This window comes from Papio anubis, chromosome 3 (genome assembly GCF_008728515.1).
Source record: "Papio anubis isolate 15944 chromosome 3, Panubis1.0, whole genome shotgun sequence".
NCBI classification, from domain to species: Eukaryota; Metazoa; Chordata; class Mammalia; order Primates; family Cercopithecidae; genus Papio; species Papio anubis.
In genome coordinates this window covers 124,488,721-124,508,561 of record NC_044978.1, presented here as the reverse complement: position 1 = coordinate 124,508,561, position 19,841 = coordinate 124,488,721, and the positions used below count along the sequence as shown (strand labels likewise).

The following is a 19,841-nucleotide window of genomic DNA, read 5'->3' as shown; positions in this document are numbered from 1 at the left end:
TATGTATTCATATGACTTACATCTCAAAATGCACAAAATATGGTATGTGTAGTCAAGGAAAATTTATCACATAAGAAAGTTTAAGAAGTATCTAAGTCAGATTCATTCAAAATTTAGGCGCAAAACTAAGTTATAGGAGCACAAATATCCTACTTTAAATAATGTCACATGATAAAATAGTGAGATTAAAAACTAAACTTCTCTAATCAATCTTAGATAACTAAGATGTATATAGTAAGTTATCATCTCTTTGAGTCTCAATTTAATAAGCTATAAAACTTTTAAAGTTATGTCCTATTGATTCTTCTCTCTAACCATCTGGGAAGGTTGCAGCTTTATATAACACTCTCATATATAAGTCTTAATAACAACAAACATTTGTTAAGCATTCAATAAATACAGATACCATATGAAGCACATTACTTATTCTATTCCATCTCATTTAAATCATTCTATAATCCATCGGGTGGATAGAATAGTCACCCTCTTTCTACAACTGATGAAACTAAGTCACAGAAAGGGCAAAGCCTTTTACTAAAGTGCTTCAACTAGTATCAGAATTCAACTATGAATTTAAAATTCTAACTCTAGAGCCTACTATCTTCACCACAGAATAAGTTTAAATCCATGTCCCAGAAACTTTCCTTGTGTTTTGGATACACAGAACCATTCCTCAGGAGTTGTTTATTTCCATGAAACAATAACAAAAAAACTGACCTTTTCACTAGTGCAAAGAAAGAAATAACCACAGTATGCAATAATTGTCATGATAGCTACAGTACAAACTGATGAAACATTCTTAATTTTGCCACTTTTTGTAACTATTAAAGACTGTAAGACAAAGCTTGTTTTTTATTTAAAAGCTCACAACAGCACAGGGAGTGTAATCTGTATCATATTTGTATTTGGAAAATAAACATATACTGTCAAAAGAGAAAACAGACCTAAACAGAAGCTGATTAAATGCTTGAAAATCATTCAAGGCACCATACCATTGAAGTGATTCCAAAAAGTGACATGGATGTAATATAAGATCCTGAACTACATCAGAACTCCAGGATTTAGCAAAAGGGTAAAAGGGGAGTTCATTCACGTAGAGGAAGAGGAAATTTTCTTTGGACTAGTTATATCAGATAATATGTTTGTTTAAGGAAAAGTCAACAGGTGGGAAAAAGTTCTGCGTGCCTAACATGGAAGGAAAGCATATTTGCGCCTAATATGTTGCAGAAACTGTTTCAGCACAAGTCATTCTTTCAAAAATATCACCCTCATACAGTAGCCAATGTCAGTTTGGATTTTGGTGATCTGCTATTTATAAGTGTAGATCACATATATAAGTGTAGATCATTCAGACACTGTGACTTTAAAATTTGTTTATTATTCATGAATTACTGATTTTTCCCTTTGAGATCTGACACATTTCAGCTTTTGGTTTTGTTTTTGTATCCCAATTTCCAGTACATAACATCTAAGCTTCCCATTGATAATCAACAACCTTCATTGCATCATTGCTAAAGGCCCATATTATGATTTGGTCACATGATTTACAAAAGCATTACTGCAAATATTTCAAAAATAAATGATCCCTTACAACTTAAACACAAGTTTTAGACCTTAAAGATTTCCTGTGGGTGTAACAGTAGTGTCCTGCAAGATCAGGAGAAGCAGGCCCTCATTTTATGTGAAATTTATAACAATGCAATCATGAGGTAACCTAAGAGAGTTTTGAAATTGTACTCATTGTTACTATGGGTCCTTAAATTCAATACCTCTACAATTTTGAAGTTACACTGTGTGGACTAGTAAAAAAAATAATAGGACAAAAGTTTTTAGAAACAATTTTCTAGACCCACCGGGTCACTAACTACATGACTTTACCTCTATAAGCCTGAGGATTCTTATCTGTCATTGCCAAACCTATATAAAACAGTGGAGAATTAAAGATGGTTCACAGGATATGAATGTTAGGCACATAACTGTAAAGACCAACTAGCACACTGCTAATAAGAAGTTAGGAAAGCACCTTGCAACAACGTATGGAGATGTCTTAAGAAAGTGCTATCACAGGATGTAATTTCATAAACAAATTATGCAGAAAATGAAGACGATTATAGAGCTGTGGATTCAACAGCAGTGTAAGGGAGACGTAGAGATTAGATATAAGGTGGGAGGACAGAGATCCATAATTCATTTTATGCCTTAATAATATATAGAATAGTGCACTGCATAAAACAGGCACTATGCAAATGTTGCAACTGAAATAAATGCATACTTAAAGACTTTCTCCTTGGATTTGGCCAAATAAAAGCTATTTTGCATAAAGCTTTTACTTTCACATAGTTGGAGGTGGCTAGAGGCCAAAGTATGACATTTAGGCATGCATCATACCATCTTGTGGGTATTCCTTTTCCCAGAGGTGAAATAACTCTATACTGGAAGTGATTTACTCTAAGAATGTGGTCAAGTTTCAAGCGTTAGGTGCCCTACCTCGAAATCACAGGAAGTGGGGATTCACAGAAAGGTGTGTTCTTTTATGATTTCTTTGCTTGAAAATCTGAGGAAACGGTATGTTAGGTGCAACTGAATAGCTTTGTTTAAACACGATTTGCAGTTAGGAGCAGTGTCAGCTAGAGGAGGAAGGCCTCTAGTATACCAGTCAGGGATTTTAGGGTATAATCCTATAGTATCTGATATTTGCTCTTAGTCACTTTCTTATCATATCTGCCAATGTTGAATGCCTGAATAAAGCAGAAAGGGCTAACATGTTGGATTAATTATTTAGGATTCAAAAATACCCTGATAGGCTTGAACAAATAATCTGAATAACATGAAAACACCATAAAATGCTCAAGAAAACATGTTAATTGCTGCTTTGATATTCAAACTAATCAATTCTAGTAGTGGTTAATGAAGGGCATGGCTTAATAGCTAACAATTCATATTTAAATATCTCACATTTTGGTTTGCTGTAACATTGAAGTTTATGTTGTGACGTGACTGGCACAAGCCAATGTAATAAATCAATACAATTGTAGATACATTTCTAAAAGTAGTATCCAAGTAATAGGAATCTATAGCACACTGTGTTCCATACTAGTACACTGTTTTGTACACTAGCCTGTAGCACAGTACTAAGTCTATTTTGGGATGATACACTGGAGTTTCCTAGGCTCTGTCCTCAGGCTTCTTGTTTATGCTAAACTCTTTAGCATAACTAAATTCATAGTGGCATTTGTATACTGAAAACTTCTAAACTTTTAATTTCAACCCAGACCTGCACTTTGAAATCCAGATTTTTATATTTATGCCTGCTTGACATCTTTGCTAGGATGTGCAATGGGTATCTCGATGTAACTTCACACTGTATGCAAAATAGTAATTGCAGGGCAGGTACAGCGGCTCATGCCTATAATCCAAGCACTTTGGGAGGCCGAGGCAGGCAGATCACTTGAGGTCAGGAGTTCAAGATAAGTATGGCCAACATGGTGAAACCCAGTATCTACTAAAACTACAAAAATTAGCCAGGAGTGGTGGCACATGCCTGTAATCTCAGCTACTCAAGAGGCTGAGGCAGGAGAATTGCTTGAACCTGGAAGTGGGAGGTTGTAGAGAGCCGAGATTGTACCACTGCACTCCAGCCTGGGTGACAGAGCAGTACTCCATCTTTTTTGTTTGTTTGTTTGTTTGTTTTTTAAGTAATTGTAGGTAAAATATACATCTAAATGTAAACATTGAAACAATAAAACTTCTAGACTATAACATAAGAACATATAATTGTAACTTTGAGTTAACAAAGATATCTTAAACATCATAGAAACATCTCTAGCCATAAAGGAAAAGATTAGTAAGTTGGACCACATTAAAATTTGGAATTTTCATTAAGAAAGCACAAAGGTAATCTATAGAGAGGGAGAATATATTCACAGCACATATAAACAAGTAATTTTTATCCAGAATATGTACAAATTGCCTAAATAAGAAAAAGACAAAAGATACTGTAGAAAAATAGGTAAGAAATGTGAACAGACACTTCTCAGAAAAGGATATTAAAATGACCAGTAAACATATGGATGACCTCATTAATGATCATATAAATGCAAATTTAAACTACAATGATATAATGCTATACACTTACTAGAATATTTAAAATCAGAAATTAAAATACTAAATGTTAGCAAGATCATGAAGCAACAGGGACTCTCATAGAGAGTAGCTCTGAATTTATATTGGCCTGATCACTTTGGAAAGTATTTGGCATTATCTAGTAAACAAAACTGAACATACATAGGTCCTATGACCTAGCAATTTTACTTGTAGGTATATAACCAATAGAAACCAATATACATATATGCACACAAAGTTATGCATAAGTGTAACCCCATTATTTATAGCCGTCAAAAATTGTAGACAATCCATTGCCCATAAAAAGTAAAAGAAAAATAATTGTGTATCATAAAATGGAAAACCACAGAGATAAAATAGTATATACCACAACTACATATAACAACATGGATGGTTCTCATAAACAAAATATTTAGTTTAAAAAGTCAGAAACTATGGTTCTATTCATGTAACATTTTAAAATGACAAAATTGTTCTATGGCATTAGAAATCAGAATAAGGATTATCATTGAGAACAGGAGAGTTGTGACTAAATGGGCATACATAAGGCTTATTTTGTGTCAGCAATGTTCTTTTTCTTATTCTGGGTAGTGAGCAAATGGTTTGTTCATTTTGTAGTAATTTATGAACCTGCACATTTAAGAGTTGCATGCTTTTATATGTTTGCTAAACCTCAATTTTGAAAAGAAGTTTCTAAAGAGACACTGTATAGGGAGTATCCAGAAAAAAAAAAAAATCAGAATGCCAAGAGCTTAAATAAAGAGTGATTGAAGAAAATATAAGTTTTAACCTTAAAAGGCTCTAAATATTTACCAGAAAATGTGAAAGCTATCTTAAAAAATCACAGTGGGACAGCAGTATTATTCTATATTGCTCCAGAAGACCAATAACTAAAAGAAGGCAGGTTTCGCCCCTTGCAGTCTAATTATTAGAACTTGCTGAAATGCAAATAACAACCTACAAAGGAATGAGCTGCCTATCAATGAAAATATTTAAACTATTTAAGCAAAGGCTGCATAGCCATCTGTCAGAGAAGCTCAAAGGAGGATTCCCATAATGAGACAGAGGCTGAACAAGATAAACTCTGCTCCATTCGTTTCTAAGAGGCTACGGTTCAAAATGAAATTGGTGTCAAACACGTATCTGTCCCTCTCAGCTTTCCTCCTTCCCTTCCTTCCTCTCTCCCTCCTTCTATAATCCCTCTTTCCCTCTTCTGACTCCAAAAAGATAATTATGGAAAACAAGATCTTTCATTTGGTCAATTCTGTTTCATTCAAGAGAGTCTCACAAAGACTGACAGGTATGATGGGAACCCTCACCAGGGGTCAGATATAGACTGCTATGTATTGCATGCACTGCCAAGTCCACTCTCCCCAAAGGAGAAAGTATTTTGGAACTGGATGTTCCTCCTCCTCAAATATTTTTCCAAGTATTTTGGATAACTTCACCACCTCAGAAAACACACCGGAAAATATGTCCATAATTTCCCTAGCTTGATAACTTAATAAATATTTCATACTGGATTGCAGATGTCAAAGTGGTATGCAGCATTCTTTCAAAGACACTTTCATTTCTTAGGTCCACAGAAAACCTTCAAACAACAGCAACTTGTTAAACTGTATATTCATTCCAGCATACTAATTCTCAACCAATTGAGATGTCATTTTATTTTGCTTTACTCCAATCCAATAAGATACAGAGCATTTATATCAACAAGTCAGTGTATAACTAGCGTATTAAGTAGCATCTATTGCAAAGCAACAGATACATACAAAATTTTGGACAAGCCAGTGTGAGTATCACTAATAAAAGGGAAGCAAGCACAATTGGGCTTATTTTGTGGAAGAAAAAAGAAGGAAGAATGGTAATTGCAGGTGAAATACACATCTAAATGTCAACACTAAAACAATAAAACTTTCAGAAGATAACATAAGAATATATAATTGTGAATTTGAAATAGAAATCTATCTGTGCTATTTTTGGGAGGGGGGAAAAAGGAAGGGGGTTGCATGCAAGAAGGAAACCAATCTTGGCAGAGCCCTGGAGAGGTTCAGGACTCAGGAATTCCAGTAATATGGAAGGTAAGAAAGGTTAACTGGGGCTAAAACAAGGAGGTCAATTGAAAATACACTCTACCCATATGAAAAGAATTATCCATAGCCAGATAGTCATGCCTCTCAAACACCCTTGCAAAGGATTGAGGACTAATAACCAAAGAAATGGAACCAAGTTGCTGGGGAGAATTAGAGCACTTAGCCTGGGACTTGGTGCCAAAGAGCAAGGCCTTCCATATTTAAGAGGGCCGCTGATTAATAGAAAGTTCTCTCTCCAGTCATAGGTTAATGCAAAACCTGTCAGTGATTACTAACTAGTTGACCCTAACTAGATTCACAGCGGTAATAGTCAGCTTTTGTGTCGTGTTATTCTTAAACATTAATGAATAACCAAGAATCACTAGATATTTGGGAAAAATCTTGTTATGTGATAGACACAAATATATACAGAAAGAAAAATTCATCCTGGTAGACATAGAAGTAATTCAGGGAATAGAATAAAATTTTAAAACAAGCAAAGCAAAACAAAACAAGCAACAATTCTAGTTTTCTCAGGGATCACATAAGAATGCAACACTAAGATTAAAAACATAAAATGGTATACAATATTGTAAAATGAAAATGACATATAAAGCAAGATTATTCATGCTTTTAACATGAGGTATGTTCTAGAATGGGTAAGGAGGAAAGAAAAATGAAAAACACTAGTGATATGCCTATTCAGCCCAATCCTATTGATATGGCTTGGCTTTGGGTCCCCACCCCAATCTCATCTTGAATTATAATCCCCAGGTGTTGAGGAAGGACCCTGGCGCAACATAATTGAATCATGGGGGCAGTTTCCCCCATTCCGTTCTCATGATAGTGAATGAGTTCTCATGAGATCTGATGGTTTCATAAGTGATTGGAAAGTTCCTCCTTCAATCTCCATCTTTCCTGCCACCTTGTGAAGAAGGTGACTGCTGTCACTTCTGCCATGACTGTGAGTTTCCTGAAGCCTACCTGAGCCATGTGGAACTCTGAGTCAATTAAGCTTATTTCCTTTATAAGTTACCCAGTCTTGGATATTTCTTTATAGCAGTGTGAAAATGGACTAATATACCTAGCATGTGTAAATAATAAGATCTTGGCTGGGCGCGGTGGCTCAAGCCTGTAATCCCAGCACTTTGGGAGGCTGAGACGGGCCGATCACAAGGTCAGGAGATCGAGACCATCCTGGCTAACACGGTGAAACCCCGTCTCTACTAAAAAAAAAAAATACAAAAAAAACTAGCCGGGCAAGGTGGCGGGCGCCTGCAGTCCCAGCTACTCGGGAGGCTGAGGCAGGAGAATGGCGGGAACCCGGGAGGCGGAGCTTGCAGTGAGCAGAGATCCAGCCACAGCACTCCAGCCTGGGCGACAGAGCGAGACTCTGTCTCAAAAAAAAAAAAAAAAAAAAAAAGATCTTAACAGGAAAGTAAGAAAAGGAATGAGCATTTAAAATTAATAGGCTGAACAATCTCAGAAAAGCTAGGGAAATTTAAGAAGCTAGAAAATACCCAAACGTTTGGCAACTAAAAAACAACTTTTGGATAACTTATGGTTAAAAATAAACTAAAAAGGAGATTAGAAAATTTGGACTGCCTGAAAATGAAAACACGACCTATCAAAATATCTGATGGTGCAAAAGTGGTGCTTAGAGGGAAATGTATAGCACTGAAACACCTATGTTAGAAAAGAAGAAAAATCTCAAATCGATGACCTAAACTTTCATCTAAAAAACTAGAAAAAGAAAAGCAAAAACCAAAGTAAGCAGAACAAAAGGAATAATAAATATCAGACATCAACAAAATTAACAACACAAAATCAATAGACAAAAATCAATGAAGCCAATAGCTGGCTCTTTGAGAAGATGGATAAAATCTCTAGCCAGCCTGCTCAGGAAGAAAGAGAAGACCAATATCTGGAGAATGTAGATATCACCATAGATCCCACAGACACTAAAATAATAAGGGGATACTATAAGTAACTTTATGCCAAAAGATTTGACAAATTGCAAATGCCAACATGAAGCTAGCGTTCAATAAAAGACAACTACCTTAATTATCATTGTAATAGTAAACATTGCAAAAGCCATATACTGGTCAGATAGGAAGGGGAGTAGCAATCCCTAGACAAGGAATGACAGCTAAATTGATTCTTCTGAGACTTTCCTCCCATATCTCAAAAACTGAAGCAGAGTATATATTTATAAAAAGTCACCCACCATGCCAATTCAAACATGTATTCTTACTATCTTAACTGCAGTGAAGACATTGGTTCAGATTTAGATCTTCCCCTCTGCTAAGAATGAATAAATAGAGATCAACAATGGAGTCAGACACCTACAGTTGGTCCAAAGAATAGCACCTGCCAATATATGCACAGCCACAGTCCTGTGAAGACCCAACTGTAAAATACATTCTTCTCCCAGACAAAATAGTGGGAATAAGGAATGGGAAGGCTCAATTGTGTTCCCTTTTTAGCTATGGCGTGTGAATAAACATAATACCGTTTCAAAAGTTAGGTTGTAAAGAGCATTGAATTAATTCACCACATCTTAGAGTTAAGGAGAAAAAGAGAAGTCAGCATGATTGCTAAATTTCTGTTTCTGATCCAAACTGTGCTATACACACCAAACTCTTAAAGTATTAAATTATATTCAACTGGAAAATCAGAAGAAAAATGTTTCAAATATTATGCAACATAATTTACTCCTAATAGCAAAAACATTAAATTAGAACTGTTACATATTACTTCAGTGTTTTCTGCCAAATTCACCATCATGCTTTGCAAATTAGATTGAGCCATAATTTTCATAAATTTTAGAGAGTAGTCGTGGTTATATCCCTCTTAATGCTCTGAAGATTAGCTCTGTTATTTATTAGAGCACACTCAACATCTTTCCTGACAAATGAATTTTATTAAAATCTTTCTTATGAGGCCCTCTTAATTTTGAGAAGTAAAACTATTTGTTTGACAGAATAGCCATTTAATTTATCCATGTCTAATGATATGTTTCACATAGCAAATTATTTTTTTTCCCTTCTTGTTTTGTATCATTTGTAATATGAAAGGCATTGTACTTGTTAACATTAGGCAGCCAGAAGTTTTTTCTAACAATTTATAGAGCTGAAGAAATAAATACTATTATCATTTTGCATCAAGGGTCAAATAGTCACATGGATATATTCGTCCTTTATTGCATATATACAAATCCAAAACAATCTGTAAACGCTTCCTCACTTATGTACAATAGCACCTTTTATAATTTCAGTAACACAAATGTTTTAAAAGGTAAAAACCCTTATGTACATCACTGCAATCAGCAAATTAACTAATTTTACATTTTATTGCACCCACCCCATTTTGAATTCTATTTCTCCAAAATTTGTAGCAATTTTAATAGCTCTTAATTAGTATTTTAATATGTGAAAAAAAGTACATAAAATTGAGTTTAAAAGAAGTCATAGCTTTCTTAGTTGCATACAGAGTGTGAATTCATAGACTCCAGTATACCAATGTTTTTGAAAGTTTCTTCTGGATGGAATTAGTAAAAATCTGTTCCCACAAAAGGATTATACTAAATGATTATTCTCTCTTTGTTAAAAATAAACTATACTAATTTTAAGGTCGTAGTTAGTGTTCTCTTTGCTGTAAACCACAAATTGAACTCTAAGCAAAATGGAGGATTTACTGAAATGGTCCTGTAGTATCTCCCAAATTCAAAGATCCCATTGAAGGCCCTTCCAAACAAAGGGACAGGTACATGGGTAGATTAGGGACCTCAGCAGCAGGAGATTATGATCACACATTTTAAAAGATTAACCTCAGTGACTCCGTGGTTCTGTGTCTCTCCATTTCTAACGTCATTTTCCAACAGAGGGAATCCTATTGGCTCAACAGTAACTGATCATCTAGGTGGAGAAGGTTAGGGATTAGGGAGGACATCCATGGCCTCTAGGGCACCTGTCCTGGATCTGCATTCCATTTCTAGAGAAGCAAGAATTGTGAGGTGCCACCCCAAGGTTCTACCTCTTTGCTGCATGGTTTTTTTGTTTGTTTGTTTCTTTGTAAACAAGTTACTAGATATAATAAAGACCAATAATTGTTCATTTTAAAATTTTCCTAAAGTATTATAATCTATGTTTCTTGCTTCTATGTATGACTATAAAATATTTCAAACATAAAGTAAGTTAAGAAAGATTAATATAACAAATATTAACATAACTATTATATCTAATACTCAGGTAGCCAACATCCTGCTAAGCAACTTGCTCAAATCTTAACATTCTCACATATTGGAATCATAAATGTTAAAGAAACAAAGCATTATATAAAAATCTATTCTTTAATCCTACTCTTCTCCCTCCTTTATTTTCCAACTTCCTCCTACCTAGCGCAATGTAACCCTTTTCCCTAATTAAGGTATATTATTCCTCAGTTTGTACTATATAGTTTTTATAGGATTACAACATGAGTATGTCCATACAAATGATTATTGTGTCAGTTTTTGAACTTTATATAAACATTTAAAATAATAAGTTATTAAGCATTCTATGTGTATGGGGTGTTTTTTTTTGTTTTTGTTTGGTTTGGTTGGTTGTTTTTTTTGTTGTTGTTGTTTGTTTGTTTGTTTTTTTGAGACAGAGTCTCAACTCTGTCACCTGTCACCCAGGTTGAAGGGCAGTGGCTCAATCTCAGCTCACTGCAACCTCCGCCTCCTGGGTTCAAACAATTCTCCTGCCTCAGCCTCCCAAGTAGCTGAGTTATAGGCACCTGCCACCACACCTGGCTATTTTTTTTTTTTTTTTTTTTGTATTTTTAGTAGAGACAGGGTTTCACCATGTTGGTCAGGCTAGTCTCGAACTCCTGACCTTGTGATCTGCCCATCTGAGCCTCCCAAAGTGCTGGGATTACAGGCATGAGCCACCACATCCAGCTCATTCTGTCTTCTAAATCGTGTTTTAAATACTTTTACCTGTATAAATTGATTTAATCTTCACACACTTTCTATTTAATACAGTTTGTAATCCAATTTACAGATAAGGAAAGTGAAACCCAAGAAGGAACGACCTCATCAGTGACTGAGACTCATTCTGTACACATCATTCTGAAACATGCCTTTTTTCCTTTTAACTAAACTCGATGTCTTTGAGATGATCTTACGTTGACATAAAGAATGTCTATATTTTTGCATTAATTTCTGTATAATGTCGCATTGTAAGAATGGACAACAACCTGTTCTTATGTTTATGAACATTTAGGTTATGCGGCTATTATGGGCAATGCTACAATTACACTTACATGATAATTACAGGCTTGTAATTATCTCCTCGCTTATATGATTGAGAGTTTCTCTAAATTATTTATCTGCTAGTATAAAGATTATACACATCTTTCTCTTTACTAGATATTGTCAAACTGCTCTCTAAAGTTGCCTAACGATGTACTCTACTGCCATCACCAAACATGGTTTCTTACTTCACATCTCACCTGCATTTGGAATAACTGGTCTTTTAAAATTTTTGTCGATCTCGTGGGTGTGAAATATAGCTCATTTTAATTCTCTTGTCTTTGATTAGCAATCAGATTAGTACAGTTGAGTGTCTTTTCCTATTTATTGAACTATTTGGCTTCCTCATCCCTGAATTGCCTGTTTATAATATGTACAGTTGTTGATTGGATTTTTTTAACTAGTAAAAATTCTTTTTAAGTTATTGATACAAATGCTTTGCCAGCTTTATGCATTACATATATATGTGGCTTGTCTTTAAACATTGCTAGCTATCTTTTGTCAATAAAGGATTTTAGTTTTAATGAAATCAGTTTTACTAAATTTTAATGGTTTGTGATTTTAGCATTTTGTTAAATAAATTCTTCCCAGGAGGTATAAAGAGAATTTTTTCCCATATTTTCATATTAAATCACATGGAAATAATATTCATGTTTCCATGGATGAGTGTCTCTCTTTGGGGGCTCAATGGTTAATGAGCCCAGATTCCGGACCCAGATTGCTTGAGTTTAAACATGTGTTTTACCATGAACTTTGGGCAAAATATTTAACCTCTCTGTGACTCATTTTGTCACCTAGAAATAAAGATACAAATCAGGAGTGATTGAGTTAACATATAAAGTGCTTAGAGGAGTGACAGTCATGCAATACAAGCTACTAATGTATCTACTGTTATTAACATCAGTTTTACCTGCTACATCTGAGCTAATACCCCACTGTCATAAGTAATATGTTTTCATAAGTCTTCCTCTGTGAAGGGCAATTTTGTTCATTTGCATAGTGGTTAAAATCAGACTCTGGAGCCAGACTGCCTAGATTTGATTTCAAGTCACTCACTAATCAGTTATGTAAACCTGGAAAAGATGTTCAACCTCTTCGTGCCTCAGAAGTCTCATCTATAAAGTGGATATAAAAATAACACCTATTTCATATATGTAGTAAATATTAAGAGTTCAGGGATATAAAGCACTTATGAAAAATGCCCAGTACTTGGTAAGCTTTTAATATATATTAGCTATTGCTGAAATTATAGTCATTATTATTATTATCTAATTGTCTTAATGAAGTATAATTGGCTGTCTTGATTCTGTCAGTTTGAAAAACCCAGCACCAATTATATATGGGACATGTACTAGCAGACACAAGATTTAACTGGGAAAGTTTCTTACATATGTAAAATTTTGGGACACCAAATCATGCTTGGGCTTTTGGTTATTTGCAAATGACCAAATACTTTTTATTTTAATTCAAATGACTATGTCTCACGTCAGATATGTAACACTAAAGATACCATTAAATTTTCACATAAAATGATTGGTAACTTTAAATACCTAAACAAAATTATGTTTTGCTTACATAAGATGACATCATTGAAACAATTACATACTCCTTTTTTCTAAAATGGCTAGAACTAAGCTTTAGCATCTGTAGTTATAGAGCACTGCAGTGGATGTTGGTAGTATTCTTCTTAGATCTCACTTCCCAGGCAGATGTACCCAGCTCCAGAGCTGCAGGTGTTAAAAGCCAATAGTTCCCACCTGCACCCTCCTTGAAAGGACTGTCCTTAGCTGACAGGAGCTACTTCTCCATCTCCCACCTCTGTGGCAGCTGATGATTAATTGATGGAGAGAGGAAAGGCGAAGGAAATGTATACAAGCAAATTCCCCTTGCCGCAGACAGAACAATCTCTCATACATATTATTTCTGTGAGATCAGACTGAGACTAGATTTCCACTGAAACCACATCTCTGCCTAGCTTCTTCCTCTATAGTATTGTGCTTCCATCATGCCATAACAGGTTTCAGATGAAAGAACTTTCTCAATAGATCGCTTGCACTAAAATTGGCAGCCTAGGCTCTGTTTTTAGGGAATCTGACCTAACGTAACACATGGTATTTATGCTTTATTAAACATCTATAATGCAGTAGCTTGCACTTTAGGAGGCCCAGCAAGAGGGTAACTTGAGCCCAGGTGTTCACGACTAGCCTGGGCAACATAGGGAAACCCTGTCTCTACAAATAACTCTAAAAAATAGCTGGGTGTGGCAACACATGCCAGTAGTTTCAGCTTTTCAGGACGCTGAGGTGGGAGGATACTTGAGCCCAGGAAATCTTGGCTGCAGTGAGCCATGATGGTACCACTGCGCTCCAACCTGGGCAACAGAGCAAAGAGCTGTCTCAGAAAAGAAAAAAAAAAAAAAATACACCTACCAAGTTTTAGGCTTAGATGTACTTTACACATTATATAATTTTATTCTATAAATATCTCAGCAGTGTGAAACTTATTATCCCCATACTTTGGGTGGGGAAACTCAGGCTGTGTTGAGTTGAGAAATGTGTCTTTAGCTTGTGATAAGTAGAAAATTCAAGATTCAAACTCAGATAAGATGACTCCATAACCTTCACTCTGTCCTGCACTTCTCACTGCTTCTGTATCAAATTTTTATCCAGGAAATAAGGAAATTAAAGATCTATCCAGCTATACTTTTTCTAGTGAAATAAACGTTGATATACATTTTCCCCCAAATGTTGATGTAATTTATTTAAAATGAGGGTAAGATTGTGTGAGTCATATAATTTCCATAAGGGTTTATTAGTAGACAAGCATGAATTATATTAAAAAATAAATAAACATCTGTATAATACCTTCATTTTCTTGAAAGGGAACATTTTATAAAAGTTGGAAAATAGCAAGGAGGGAAAAGATCATGTCAGCACAATGTTATTGGTCATATACAACACAATCTTATGTTTCATAGAGATTTCAACACAGGAAATAGGTATATTAGGAACCACCTAATTCATAAGTTTTCCTGACCCAGGTACAGTGGTTTCTTTGAATGACTCTAAAGGAAAAGCTGTAGGGAATGTTTTTTTACTAGCTTCAATAATGCATATTTCAAAGACAAAACTAGTCACCCATTTGACTGTTTACACAGTCAACATTCAGTGGGAAAATAAGTGTCAATGGGTCTCACTTTTCCCACCCAGAACAGCATGTGACATGTGACCTCTCATTATTATCTTCATGAGTCTTTAATTAGAAAGGAAATGTTTTATTTTTACTTTTTTCACTCAACAAATCAGGGATTCTTAGTTTGCTACTATCTGAAAAATAATTATCTCCTCCCCTAGCTGCTTGTTCACTAGAAAGAGTTACATAATCCTATTACATTAGAAGCACTATAGGGAGGATGCTTGTTCACTAGAAAGAGTTACATAATCCTATTACATTAGAAGCACTATAGGGAGGACCCATCTCCCAAACATCTTTGTTTTTGACAAATGGTAAAGTGGTTTGGACAGAGTATAAGTTAAAATGCAGAGGGGTTCCTACAACACTAAAAAAATCTATAGTGTTTCTTTAAAAAATATTCTGATGGCTATAATATCTTATGATGACCAGCAATCTTTGCATCTCTAATAAAATCTATAAGCAACTGATTGTCTCAACTGTTTCAACTATCTTTTCTAAAGAGAAATTCAAATCTAATCAATGTTTTCCTTAAAGACTATGAGCAAAAGTATTGCATATTTTCTACATCTATTTTATTCACAATTATAGCTTTAGCAGTTATAACACTCCTTTATTATAAAATTTATTATATATTAAATAGTTGTATCATACAGTGTGACAAATGTTTAATCTATATTTTCAATAATCAATATTAAGATGAAGGTACTCTTTTAATTCCCACATTACAGAGAAGGAAATTGTGGCTTAGAAAATACAGTAATGTCCTTTGCAATCCATAATACTTGGTAGGCAGTGAGTCTGGAACTTCAGTCTAGTTACTGTCTACCTCAAAATTCTGTTTTATAATCACTGAACTATACTAAATCCTCTAAAGCCAGGATTATACTTCTTTCCATTATTAAAATTATTATCAGCTGCTCACTCTCCACTGAATCTCACAAATCACCATTTCTTACATAAAAACAAGCACATGGTTTGCAGATTTTATCTCCTAAGTAATCACTCAATCTATCTTTCTCTTCCCATTCATTTTGTCATTTATTTATCTCAGCCTTCTATTGTGTATTGCCTGAACTGTTACAATGGCCTCTCAGTTGACCTCCCTGTCTTATATCTCATTCCCCATCTCTATGGAGACACACTTATCCCCGTATACTGCTGCCGGTGTACTCTTAAATTGCATGTCTGATCACATTAACCATTTGTATACATTCTTTTAAGGACATTCATCACCTTCATCTCAGTAACACTGTCCTTGCTACTGAGCACAGTAACAGAGCCCTTAGACCTGTCTGTTACCAATCTCTTTGGCTTCATTGCCTTCTCTCCCACATTGATTTGAGAATTATTTACCAAGTAAAATTGACCAGGGTTCGTGACCAAATGGATGTGAGATCTGATAAGTGGAAAAGGAAAAACAAATAACTTACTAATAGAGTAAATGTTGAGCATTTGAGGGATAGCAATATGGAGGTAAACTTTGGAGTAGAATTCAGATCTTTTTCTCCAGCTTCTTAATATCTGCACATATTCTGTTGTCAAAAACAACTCAAATTCAGTATGTTCAAAATCAACCACATGATCTCTGTCTCCCATTTCTGATCTTTTAGTGCACTGCATCTCAGAGTGGCAGCACCATCTATCTATCTCCAAAGACCACCCCCTTTCTTTCTACCCCTTCCTTAACTATATCTTATCACAGCATCCTGCCACGTTTGCCTTCTAAATAGCTCTCAAATCATTTCTCTTCTTTTCATCTGATTTTGCAATGCATCTGCTGGCACCTGCTTTATCCTTTCTGAAATTTATTCCCTATACTAAAGGCACACTGATGTTTTCTGTCTGAAAATCTGATTATATCATCCTCTATCCACTTACACATGATCAGAGCTTTTTGTGTTTTTCCTCCATAGCACCTGTCACATTGCAGTTTTGCTTTTATTTCTATACAAATAACGATTATTTGATTATTCATTTTCTGCCCCAAACAACTGTAAGCTCCATAAGCACTTGCCACCCATTGTATCCCAAGTAGTTAGTACGATGCCTCATATAGAGCCATTTATCACTATTTGTTTAATGACTAACTGAAAAAACATAATTAATAGATAGACAAAAATGATCTAGGTTTCTGTTTTTTTGTAGCAAGAAACACAGTCAGTGAACTCATGGGTTTTGATGGTTCACTAAGGGAAAATGTGTATAGTAGAAGCAATACAGGTCAACTGGAGATATAAGATGATCAGCCCAAGAAAGAGATTAAGTTAAAAAGTCAGAAGAAAGTAGAAAAACTGTAAGATAACTACATCATAGACACCAAGAAAGGAAATAAGACAAATTGATCTGCTATGCAAATACTTCAGAGTAGTCTTGAAAGAAATTGGAAATTATTGTCTCAAAATAATCCATTTTACCTCTCCAATTTCTAACTAGTTTTTTCTTCAATTACCACATCTTGACCTCTAAGATGTTACTTAGTCTCTAACATATACATGAAATGCTCTCAAGATGTACATCTTCATTAAAGCATCCTGTGTAATTCAACCATTCCTATTGCAACATATCTGGAGATTAAATTATGTCCTAGTTTCAGCCTCATTTAAATATTTAATTTCTATAAATTTTCCACTGATATTTCTGAGAAAATGCATTTGTAATAGCTCGTATATTTATTTGATGAGTTCAGGTCTCTGAATTTTTTACATCTGTTTGAATTACTGTCATTTGTCTCTAATGTGAGTTGTTGGCTATTCTAAAACAGACCAGTACAATGTGCTGTGCCAAGCACTTATCATAAGCATACACTTTATAAATGCTTCACTGTGGTAGTAGGGTTAAAAACTTCATAGCATGAGCAATCAGAAAGCTACACTTGCTCGGGAAACAATAGATCTGCATACAATTGAGAAATAAATAATAAAATTATTCATTTTAGTCTTTTAAGAATTTTTAAACCTAAAATACATGAGGCGTGAGGTAGAAACATTTTCATACATGAACGGCTCATATTTAAAATAAAGCTAAAGAGCTACATTACTAGGGAAAAACATCCATTGTCCCTGTCATTTGAAGCACTGTACAACAAATAAAAATGTTTTTAAAATATTTTTGTACATAAATTGCACATAAATTTCAATGTTTTGTCTAAACAGATGATGGAAGAGCGTATTAAATATTAATATTATATTTTCTAGAGTATTCATCTAGAGCTGAATTTAATTATTCCACTTTTATCTTGTCTTACTTTCTATCTCCACTCTGTAAAATATAAACCCGCTAAGGTCATGAACTCTGCAGCACCTCAGGCTCCCAATGCCTAGAACCATTCCAACCTTGTGCAAATGCACAAGAAATATGTTTTGGGTGACTGGAAAATGAATGGAAGTTGAGCAAGAACATATATAGGTATATCATTTAGAAGTCTGTTTTAATTTCTTTAAGATATAATAATGGCTTGAATCAAGGTAAATGATACTTAGGATGATTAAAGTAAATTGATTTGACTTATACTTAAGAGAACGTGGTAGGTAGTTTATTCAACATGGGTGAGAGAAAGAGTCTGTAACTGACATGCTTCTGATCTGAGTAAGTTGGTGGTTTGTGCTGTAATTCGTCATCAAAGGAGATAACAATGGAAGAACAAGATAAAGAAGATGTGTTTGAAAAGAAGCATATTGTTGTGGTTCAAATCACAGACTCTGGGTCTCTACAGCTGTCTGTGCTTGCTGGTCCTACTATTTAATCGTGGACCATTTTTTTCAACCTTATGGAATTTGTTTTCTACCTTTACTGTGGGTGGAATTTGTTCTTGACAAATTAAAAAAATAATAATAATCTACAGGCAAACACAATGGATGGTTTTTCAGTCCTTATCTTGTTTGACCACTGATAATCATTTGTTCCTTCTTGGACGTCCTTAACAGGTTCTTTGACACCACTTTCTCCTGCCTTTCCTCAAACCTCTCTAGCTGCTGTACTAACAGTCAGATAAATTCCAGACTTTTCTGTTGTGATTACTAAGGCTGTCCAAAGTCTAGTCTCTGCCCATGTTTCCATCCCCACCCTTTTAAAACCTCTGTCAGCCTACTTCCTACAAGAAATGTTCCCTTATTTTAAGTCGGGGCTAATTCTATTCTATTAACTAAACATGGTATGATTGTTTCTCTCTCTGAAGTACATTGAGGGTTTTGCCTGCATGTGATATTTTCAGTGGATCTGATAGTGAGAAAAACTCCAACTTTTTTTTGAGAAAGTATTGGTAGAATAGATGTCCTTATATACATATTGTTCTGTTGCTCGAAATATTTTTTATCACAGTATTTCTGATTATTTTTCTGTAAGTCAGTCACTTACTACACTTTTAGCATGAATATTTGCCTTTTCTATTAAATTTTATTTGGAATATGTTAAGACTTACACAGACTGTTATCACAAATATCATATTAACAAAGCATGAGAGTAAATCTTTATTCCAAATAATATTCGCATACTCTACATATTTGATATAGCACACATTTTAATAAAGTAAAATTATATTCTCCTTGGATCATTCAAAATAATGATAACACATATTCTTCTATTATATGATTTCTATCACATCTTCCAAGGTAGGACTAGAAGGCAGACTATGGTACTATATTCTAGGAGTCACGTAAAATCAGGGGACAAAACTTGGGGTCAGTTGGTGATGCAACTTGAGAGAGTGTAAAAAGGTTAAGTTTAAAAGAAGCTGGAGGCTTTACCTAGGTTAAAGAACCATTCTGCCATGCAAAGGCATTTTCTTTGCAATAAATGTTTAGAATCCTTTTTCTTTTTAACAATTTGGCTACTTCTAGAGATGTAAATGAGAATTTTTGACTTTTTACATTTATTCCTATAATATATAATTAATAAAGAGGAACCATATTTTACATCTTACAAATTACTTTAAGAAAGATATTTAATGTTATATTTTTAACGTTAATTGTGCCTTTAGGGTATACATTTTAAGCTATTAGGTGAAATGTACTTACACTCAGTTTTCCATTGCGATTGTCTTCTTCTCTCATTGCCAGGGCCATCAGAAAATTATCTTGTAGGTCTTTACCAGCACTTGTTAGTGTCCTGTAAAAAGCAGATCTTCAGTTGTAATATATTAGATAACAAATATGTTTCCA

The 19,841-nt window shown here is 34.6% G+C and overlaps 1 protein-coding gene across 1 annotated transcript in view; it reads right to left on the bottom strand.

The window, feature by feature from the left end:
- The window catches only part of CFAP299 (cilia and flagella associated protein 299), a 470,370-nt gene that overhangs the window by 381,979 nt on the left and 68,550 nt on the right, over positions 1 to 19,841 (bottom strand). Inside the window, exon 2 of the mRNA XM_031664547.1 lies at positions 19,698 to 19,788. Coding sequence (XP_031520407.1) covers positions 19,698 to 19,745 — 48 coding nt within the window. The 5' untranslated portion in view covers positions 19,746 to 19,788. The remainder of the gene's footprint in view (positions 1 to 19,697; positions 19,789 to 19,841) is intronic.